The sequence below is a fragment of the Oryx dammah genome, unplaced genomic scaffold (assembly GCF_014754425.2).
Source record: "Oryx dammah isolate SB20612 unplaced genomic scaffold, SCBI_Odam_1.1 HiC_scaffold_12, whole genome shotgun sequence".
Taxonomy (NCBI): domain Eukaryota; kingdom Metazoa; phylum Chordata; class Mammalia; order Artiodactyla; family Bovidae; genus Oryx; species Oryx dammah.
The window spans coordinates 53,830,166-53,840,471 of NW_024070196.1; the positions used below are offsets into that span (position 1 = coordinate 53,830,166).

The 10,306-nt window shown below is 40.1% G+C and overlaps 1 protein-coding gene across 3 annotated transcripts in view; it reads left to right on the forward strand.

Annotated features, from left to right (window-relative positions):
• The first annotated feature begins 515 nt into the window (after positions 1–515).
• TCTN1 (tectonic family member 1) overlaps positions 516–10,306 on the forward strand; it is a 29,292-nt gene continuing 19,501 nt past the window's right edge. For all 3 annotated transcript variants that reach the window (XR_005722930.1, XM_040250681.1, XM_040250682.1), the window contains exons 1-3: positions 516–766; positions 4,097–4,217; positions 9,490–9,620. Coding sequence is in view for 2 of the 3 variants with exons in the window: in XM_040250681.1 (XP_040106615.1) it covers positions 547–766; positions 4,097–4,217; positions 9,490–9,620 (472 nt within the window). In the remaining variant the exon portion in view is untranslated. The remainder of the gene's footprint in view (positions 767–4,096; positions 4,218–9,489; positions 9,621–10,306) is intronic.

Here is a 10,306-nt window from a genome sequence, read left to right on the forward strand (position 1 = left end):
GTAGACACAGATGAGATAGAGAAAAATTCAAGGATAGTGATATGATCTCTGTGCTTCAAAAAACCCTATTTAGTAGCTTTAGGAGACTGGGCCCCAAGATCTCTCTCCCTCCACTGATTGTGTTAGTTGTCCCAAATGCACTGGTTGTGCATTTGTTAAAAATATTGCTCCCTGAACCCTGCCCTTGGACTGAATCAGAATCCCCTGAGACGGAACCTGGAAATCTACATTTTTAAAACAAGCACTGCAGTCCTCTTGGAAACCACGTGGGGAATTCACAAGCAGGACAGGTCCCCGCCCCTCGTCCCCTCCTCTTTTGGCCAGCCTCGCCCAGGCCCCGCCCTGCCCCCCCGCCCGCCTCGCCCAGGCCCCGCCCGCCTCGCCCAGGCCCCGCCCACCTCGCCCAGGCCCCGCCCCCTGTCCCTACGTCTCTCCAGGCCTAGGGCGACCCTTCCCGTGATGCCCCGCGCCCAGCCGGCGCGGTTGCTAGGTAACGCGCGGTCTCCCAGCCACCCAGCCACTGGCCACTCGGCTTGCGGCTGAGCAATGGGGCCGCGGGCCTTTCCGCGGCTGCTGCTCGTTCTCCTAGACTGCTGGGCCTCCGTGAGCGCCCAGGCCGGGATCACCCCGGTGGTAGCGACGGAGGGCCTCAACTCCACCAAACCAGTCCCGACGACTCTCCGACCTGTTTTATCTTCTAAGTCCCCTGAGATCCCCAGGGCTTCCAGGCCCTTCTCCGGCCCCAGACCCGCCCCGGTCACAGACGGTGGGTAACCAAGTACCAGTTCCTGGGGATCTACAGTGGTTCAGCCTGCGGGGGTTGGTAGCCCGGGTGAGGATGTAATAGCAATAGTTAACGTTTATTGACCACTTAAAGTGTGCAGTCATTGTTAAGTGTTTCATAGGTATTAATTCTTTCAACAACCCTTAGAGGTGGATGTTATTATCACTGTCATACAGATGAGAAAACCGAAGCTCAGAGAGCCAAGTGAGACAATATAAAAATCTTTGGAAGTACTTGCAGTGGTCCTGGACGACACTAATGCCAAAGGTGTTAATGAATGAATACTTGCAGCTTTTCAGTTGAAATGGAAAGTTTCTAGGCAATTGTGGGAATTAAATGCATAGGATACGTCTAGCTTTTCAATTATGAAGAAGAGATGCAAAAAATCTAGTTTACAGAAAATGACTAGGTCAAGTACTCCTGTGTTGAGTTGAATGTAGGGAGTTATGGGGTGAGGGGTTATGCCCGCTTCTTAAGATTCATCTTTAAGGATAATTAGCATATTTCTCAGAAAATGATCTAATCATTGAGTTACACAGCTAGTGACTTTTGTAATCTGATTTAACATGGATGACTTCAGGGAATATCTGACTCCAAAATCGAGTGCTAACTTCTGTGAATGTGCGTTTTTCTGGGGTGAAGGTTCATAGCAGTGGTAGTTTGTCAAATGGGTTTATGATCTCAAGAAAAAAAATCCCTTTTAAGTCCTCTGTAACCCCAATAGATATGCAGTGTTTTTTTTTTTTAATCCCTTCTTAAGAAAGATCTTTCTTAAATTGAGTCAGGCTCAGTATTAGTAAATAAAAAAATCATTGGCTGACCTTCTGAACTCTAGAACTTAAGTTACTGAACCATTATTTCTCCTTTATAAATTGTGTAGTCTGTCAGAAAAAATACAGGAAACATATTTGCTATTTTAATATAAAAACTTTGTTTTATAGTGAAATTGTTGATTTAGCAGAGAAGTTAAGTGATAATTTGGTACAAAATATAGCAGAGTATTCAATATCTGAAATTCTCTTTTAAGATTTTTTGGGCTGAGTTGCCTTTTATCCATGTAAGTATTTCATTTGTTAATGCACTTTACCCCCAAATGAAGCTATTCTTGAACCATCATTAATAGGTCATGTGTTCAGGGCTGTTTTTCCAGTATGAGAGGATGAATTTGCACTTTTCCTTTGTCTTTTTAAAGGGCCTCTGGTTAGATCTGTGCAAGTAATGGTAATAAATGACAGCTGACATTAACTACTTCCTATGTAGCAAGCTCTGTGCTAAGGATTTCATCTGTGGTGTGTCTCATCTAATCCTCCTAACAGTCTTATGATGTTAGGTTGTCACCATTTTCTTTAACTTTTTCTTTTATAACTTTTTAATATTTAACTTAAAAAATTTTTTTTTAACATTTTCTTTAACTTTTTTGGCTGCACTGCACAGCATGTAGGAGCTTAGAACCCATGCCTCCTGCATTGGAAGATAGAGTCTTAACCGCTGGACTACCAGGGAAGTCCCTGGGTTATTGCCATTTTTTAGGTTTATGAATTACTTGCCTCATTTTAGGTCACAGCCTAGGTACAGGTTGTAGCAGGAGACTGAGTGGAGAACTGGACCACTCTTTGCAGAATGGGTTACAGGTGCAAGAGAAGGATGATAACTTTCATCTCGAATCTGAGCTCTGTTCATTAGTACCCTGTAGCTGTGAAGAGGCTTGGAAGAGCAGCTGAGTGCTACTCAGACCCTACGAGTACTCAGCAGATACTTGTTGGCTGAGATAAGTATGCTCACCCTTTTTTCTTTCTTAAGTAGAGTTATTAAACACTATTGCTTTGTCCCTAGTAGTCTTATAGCTACTAGGGACCTATAAGGGTTTTAGGTTTTGTAAAATAAATCAAGATTAATTTCAAACACATAAGGCCGGGTGTCTTAACACTTTATTTTTTACTCAACACTTTAGTGTACATGAGAGGTGTTACAGTTTTCTAAGGACACAAGGGAGTCCTTGGCTAGAGAGAAACATGTAAACTCTAGGGTGGAATCTTTTGTGTCTCTAAGAATGGATTGTGTATTCACTGACAAAAATTTCCTCTTCTCCTGACATTCATCTTCCCAGAGTTTATTATTGTACCTTTTTTGAGGTATATATTTTCTAAAGTTTCTTTTTTTTTTTTTTTTCTTTTGCCATACCTCGCAGACTGTGGAGTCTGGAGTTCCCTGACCTGGGATTGAACCGCCTTGGTAGTAGTGAGCACCGAGACCTAATCACTGAACTGCCAGGGAATTCCTTCTAAAGCTCATTTTTATTATAAAATAATTCATAAATGCTAATAAGAATGTTGTATGGATTGTCTACCAGCATTTGCTTGAGATCCCTTTTTAAAATTTATTTTTTGCATGAAATCCTTTTTTCAAAAAAAAGAAACAACATTGCAGGTAAGGTTGAAGTGCTGATCTTACTCCCTCCTTCCAGCAATAATTAAACTACCATGAGCTCAGTGTTTATCATTCTCATGCTCTGCTGTTTAAGTTTCCCCTCACCTCCACACCTCCCCGTTGACAGCCTGAAACAGGGAATTAAAGATCCAGATGGTCATCATTATTAAAAAATTAAAACTTGCTAAGTGGGGCTCTACCTCTTCCCATGTTTTTACTGTCTGAATTACCAAAGATATTTCTAGAACCCCAAGTACAAGGAACATGAGCCAGCTTTATTCTTGGCCAATAGCCTGTGAACATGGACTCAGCTTCAAAGCTGCAGGTGACATCTGAGGAGAGGAACAAAATTGAGAATTTTGATTCTTGGTAGCCTTAAGTGGGCCCTTCCTCTGGATTGGAATCTCCAGAGGAGCTTAGAAATCTGCAAGATTAAACCGATGGTTCTTATGGTCAGGCAAGTGATTTACTGTGTTGATTCTTAAACCTGTTTTAATTATCAGCATCACCTGGAAAGTGTTTGAAAAGCCCAGGTGTCTGGGTTTCACAGTTAGCTTACCAAATCAGGTGTCTGGGTTTCACAGTTAGCTTACCAAATCAGGTGTCTGGGTTTCACAGTTAGCTTACCAAATCAGAGTCTTTGTAGGGAGAGAGCAAACAGAACTTTCCAAGTGAGTCAGATGATTGGCCAGCCACTTTGGGAAAATCTCAGATGGAGGAGTGCTCAAACTGACTCATTTCACTTTACAGATTTCCCCCAAAGTGCAATAGGAAGAATCAAATGGACGTTTGTATGAGATGGACTTTTGGTACTTTGCAGTGGCAGGGGGCAGTCACTACCTGCAGATTGTGAGGCTCTGTGCCCCACCTCTCTTGTTTCTGTAGTTGCTGCTCTGTGTGTCTGTGACTTGTCTCCAGCACAGTGTGACGTCAACTGCTGTTGTGATCCTGATTGCAGCTCCGTGGATTTCAGTGTCTTTTCTACCTGCTCAATTCCAGTTGTCACGTAAGTTTGTAACATGAAGTTTTGATAAAATTGGACCAACATGATAAAATTTGGGGACAGAAAGTGAAAACTCCTCCCCCAGGCTGAAAAAACCCAAATCACCCCAGGCTGATTTCCTGAATTGTGCATCTTTCAGAAGCCATGCTGTCGAAATCAGTGTATTGAAGAGTTATTGTTGAGTCGCTAGGTCGTGTCCAGCTCTCTTATGACCCCGTGGACTGTAGCCCGCCAGGTTCCTCTCTATGGGGTTTCCCAGGCAAGAAGACTGCGGTGGGTTGCCATTTCTTTCTCCAGGGGATCTTCTGACCCAGGGATCAAACTCCTGCATCCGCGGATGGGTTCTTTACCACTGAGCCACCTGGAAAGCCTGTGTAGAACAGTATCTATCCCTTATTTGCATTCAGCCAGATGATAGTGCAGGCAAGAGAGAAGTGAGAGTGTACTTTTCACAAAGGTTATAATGAAATCTCTGTGTTCAGAGATTGAATTACGTTTCACTTTGATTTGTAAACAAATCAGGTGTCACGTTTTTGTATCTGTGAATTAGTCTCAGGTATAGCCTAGGGTGAAAAGTGCAGTTTAATTTTACAGCTTTTGTTGTAGACATAATTTGCTAACGAAAATTAGAAAGGAAATCTTTGTTTATACCTTTCTAGTGGATGAATCTACGAGGGATTCTCACAGTTCACATCGTGTAGGAGAATAATGGAAAATTACATTCCCAGTCGATTGCAAGATAAACAGTTTCTTCTGAGTTACCTGGTTTTCGTAATCCTGATTTCAAAGCTTTTTGATAAAATAATAGCACTTATAAGAAGTTAATTTATTCAGGATGGGACCAGTTTATTATTCAGAGATAGGTTGAGTGCTTTTTTGGAAGCATGGTGTGTTTTTCCCATGAGAAACTATTTTATTGACCAATAGGAAATCCAGTCGACTTCCGATGTTGTTAAAATGCCTGGAGAATGGGGTGTTGTAGTCAGATTATTTTTCTGGCTACGTGAACTACACTGTGGTTCAGTCTTTGTTGAAAATCATTCTGTTTTCCTGCATTAGTAAGTTCCAGGAGCTTGAGAGTGAGATATCTGTTCTGATTTGCAGTCATTATTTAGAATGTAGTTCTTAAGAAATAGCCAATACTGTAATTTTAGATATAGACTATTTAGAATGGGGGTCAGCCAACTTTTTCTGTAAAAGGCCACATAATAAACACTTGAAGTTCTGCAGGCTGTGTGGGCTCTGTTGCAGCTTTTCAACTCTGCCATTGTTGAGCAAAAACAGGCATGTAATGAATGGGCGTGACTACATTTCAGTAAAACTTATTTACAAGATTAGGAGTAGTTTGTGGCACCATGGGTTAGAAATTAGAACTGAATTCGTAGTGCCCTCAGGAAAGAACTTCAGGGTTTTTTTGAGTTAGTTTTGCTTGTGACCTTCTCCTAAATATGAAGTACAGAAATAATGAAAACTAACAGTCCTAATTAATTGGGTGTTCTTGTTATGTAGATTCCAGTTCATAGAAGATTTATTTACATATACTGAACTGGCATCAACTAGTCTTACCATTCAAAAAATTATAAATTTATCACTAAGATTAGTGGATTAGTGTCTTTTCCCCCTCATTAGATGTAAGGGTCTTGAGAGTAAGAATTATCTCTTTTATATATCATTTATCCCTAGTGCCTAGGATAGCTCCTACCACATAGTTGGTCTTCATTAAAAGTGAGTTGAATGGATGAATGAATTTCTCTGCTCTCGCCTTAACTGACCCTTGAGTATCCATTTGACTTTCTCTACCGTTGTTGTTTCAGGCAGAAACGCATGTCGGAAACCTAGAGGCTCCCCTGACTTGTGCCTCTTCCTTGCCTTCTCACGGCTAAGCGGTCTCTTACAGTTCACCATACCTTTCTTGAGCACCTCTCGTGTGCCAGTGCCAGGGATTTAAAGACAAGTGAGACATGGTCCTGTCTTCAAAGAGCTCATTGAGTAAAGGAGACAAATGAGGGGATGGCAGTTTCTGCACCAAACTCTAGGAGAACTGAGAGGAGTGGCCTCTAACCCAGGCAGCTGGACTAGGGAGGTCTTTCTAGAAAAGTAGCTGAGCTGAGTCCTGAAGGACAAGTGAAGTTGGTCAGCATGGAATCAGGAAGGGCATTCCTTTCCGAGGCAGCCACATGGCAGATTCCTGGGGCTGAAGGAGTATAGCCTGTTGCCTTAACTGCAGGTTGCTTAGCATGGCTGAGGAAGGGTGGAGCCAGAGGAGTGTGGGGAAGGGCAGGGGTCAAGTCCTGAGGGGCCTTGTGTGTATGCTGAGGGGTTTGGATTTCTCCTGGCTTCTTCAGGAGGCTGGGGAGTGAGGGGATCAGATCCCCAATTTAGTAAATTCTACAGCAGCATGGACAGTGGCTCCCAGGAGCCAGGCCCGGTGGCAGGGAACCAAGAAGGAAGCTATTGCAGATGAGGATTAATAAGTGCCCCCCTCTCACCCAGAAGGCTATGACGGTGGGACTAGAGAGAAATGTACGGATGCGATGTTGATTCATTGCACAGGAGTAGAGCGCTGCTGACTGGAAGGGGGAGTCAAGAGTCCCATTCTGCTGAATCTTCCTCCATGATTGCCCTCACGTCTGTCCGTTCCTGCTCCCTTTCTCCTCATAAGCTCACGCCTCATCTTGTCACTCCCTTTCTATAGAACCTTCGAAAACTCTCATTACCTATAGAATCCATAACCTGAGTTCATATCCTTCCCAGCCTCTCTCACGTCTTATTTCCTAGCATCCCCATCTGGACTCCTTCGTCCAGTGCAGCTTTGGTACTCTGTTTTCTAAACAGCATCAGTACAGTACCCGTCCTTGGCCAATGCCATTCTTGCGCTTGGATTAGCCTCGCATTCCCTCTCTGCCTGACTCCTCCTCGTCGTTTAAGGCCCAGTATGACTCGTAGATTTTCAGTGCTGGATCTTTTCTTATTTCTACTACTCATGGTTTTTCCAAAATACTCTTTATGCCCATGATAGCAACTCATTTACCATTAGAACTATACAGAGCATTTGGAAAAGAGGCCAATTACAAAATAAATCAATCCCCCAGCAATACCTGTTCCAGAAATATAGTGGAAATGGAATCTAATCATAACACCAATAGAAATATAACATCATAGAATTATACTTAACTATTCAGAATTTATGTGAAGAAAACCTCAAGATATAATGAGACATAAAACACTTGAATAAATGGAGAGATTTAATCTGTGTAGTGGGATGAGTAGAATCATTACTTACTTACACATTTCAATTCATTATAATGTAAGCCCAGTCAGATGGGAGAGGGATAATGTGTCAAAACGATTCTAAAATTCATCTGGAAGAATAAACAGATGAGAACAGCCAAGACATTATTGAATAAGAGCAAACTGCTAGGTTTAAAGCATTTGTAACACTATAATATTGAATATAATGTGTATTAATTCATTATGGATAAGTAGGTCATTGAAAGAGAATAGAATGGCCAAAAATCAGTTGTGTGTACTGATTTTACACCAGCCAATTTTCTTAAAGTATTTTTTTCTACTTAAGTAGAAAATGTAAACATGGTATTGTAAACATGGTATTTCACATCTGTGGAGTAAAGGTTGGATCATTCAGTAAATGATGCAGGATGATTATTGAAAAACTAACATGAGATTCCTGCTTCATAATGTTACACTGAAGTAAATTACCAACAGGTAGAAGAGTGAAATGTTAAAAAAATTAATGAGTGAAGAATATATGTGAATATTTATTAATCTTGAGTTAGGGAAATGTCTTTTTTTCTTTTTGGCCACACTATACAGCATGTGGGATCTTAGTTTCCCGACAGGGATCGAATGCATGCCTCCTGCAATGGAGGTGGGGAGTCTTAACTGCTAGACTGCCAGGGAAGTCCCGGGTAATGTCTTTTAAGATAAACCCAAAGGCAATCTATAAAAGAAAAGGTTGACAACTTCATTATTTTAAAAAATCAGTTAATCATACCTCAACTAAAAGGAGAATGATCATAAAAAAAAAAACTTCTGTGTGACAAAAAAAACACTATAAAACTGAAAGGTTAACAAACTAGGAAGAAATATTTCTAACACTCAGAAGGGATTCATAATATGGGTTCTTAGAAGTCAAGAAGACAAACGTTCTCATAAAAATTAATCAACTCATGAAGAAATACCAGTGAGCAATAACCATATGGAAAAATATTTAACCTTACTAGTAAAAGAGAAAATTCAAATTAAAACAATGAGATAACAGGCTTTTGCCCATGAAATTAGCAAACGGTAAAAACTGATAACATGCGGTCTTGGCAAGAGTACAGCATCTTGCCTTTCTGGAAGGCAGTCTGGTAGTAAGTCTCAAAAGCCTCAAATTTTGTACCTACCTTTTGACCCAGCAATTCCATTTCAGGAGATATTGCCTTAGGAAATAACTGGAGACATTAATACAAATGTATGTACAAGGGTGTCACTAAACCATTATATATAATCAGGAGAAGTTATAAACAGCCCAGGTCAATAGTAGAGGATTGGTTAAAAAAAAAAAAAATGGGAATAGCTTAATAAATTGGTATACAGTGAAACCATATAATAATACAAAAACATTTGATGATATGGGAACTATTGGGCACTCTATATTAAGTGGGAAAAGGCCTTAAAGTGGTATGTAATATGATCTCATTTTTGTTGTATCTCCCTAAACCATGTCTGTATCTATATCAAATTGATTAGGTTTGTTAAGCCTGGGATTGGTTGAAGACTTGACTATACCACAGTTTCTAAGCCCCCAAACTTCCAGATGATGATACTTTTTCTCATTTTCACATTCATTTATTGAAGACAGCTTTATTCTAAAGACAAGGAATTTTGGATCCATTCTGGGTGCTTATAAACAGTCTGAAGTTCTGCAAAATTTTATATAATTGAATATTCCATCAGAGTTTGCACGGTTCATTTACATCAAAATCATTTCTCATCTGTATTCCATACTTGACAAGATTTCCTTAAAGGTTATTCTAGTTGTCTTAATATTTTCACTGTTAGAGGAGAAAGTTTAAAATGCCAAACATTTTAACACTGAATAAACTAAGTAAAAGTGGATTCAATTCTAACATCACACTTTCATAAATAGCCTCCATGTAGTTGTTAACTTAGTACAGTGCAAGCATCTGACAGCTCTAAAATAGTCTTGCTAAGATTGTGTGCTTGTGCCCTAAAACTTTGTCTTATTATTATTTTTTTTAATTTTCAGGGGTGATAGTCACTTTTGTAGTCAAAAAGCAGCTGTCTATTCATTGAATTTAACAGCAGACCCACCTCAGAGAGTATTTAGACTTGTCGACCAGATCAACCCATCTATTTTCTGTGTTCATATTACAAACTGTAAGTATTTGATATTGGTATACTGTGTGTAACTCTGGAAAGTTTTTTCTTTTAAAAGTTGTTTTATGGGAAAATGTCACATCAAGTTAGATTTAAAGCAGTTATTCTATGATTTGGCTAGAGGTTATCCTGAGGCCATTCCACAGACAACTGCAAGTAACTTTAAAAACCTGTGGCTATGCACGTTTTCTTTAATTGTGCTTTTGTAGTTGTGTTTTGAAATCTCGTGCTTAATTCTCATATTTTATTTCAAAGGTGTTTATAAAATGTAGACATGCCTAAGAATCTAGATTTATTTGTGTGTGTGTGTGTGTGTGCGCGCGTGCATTTCCTCCTGATTTAATGGTTGAGAGTCAGGTTCAGCTTCGGTTTCAATTTCCTTTTTTCTCTTTATTTTTACTAAGGGTATTTGCATGAAAACAGGATCTTTATTTTTATCTGAGCATTTAGCTCAATTAGATGTCTAGTTCCAAAGTATAAAACATTATCAAGATCAGAGACACATTCATGGTTTTATCAGTTAAGCTTTATCATCTTTTCCGAATGTCTTTATATTTTGGTTTTGTCCCCTTGCACTTAAAAATTTAGGTGGATGCTCTGTGGTTTGTAATCTGCAGTAATGGCTGGTCAGTCACTTTAACAGGCCCAGTGAACATAACCAGCCTGCTCCCTGCTCCTCCCACCTC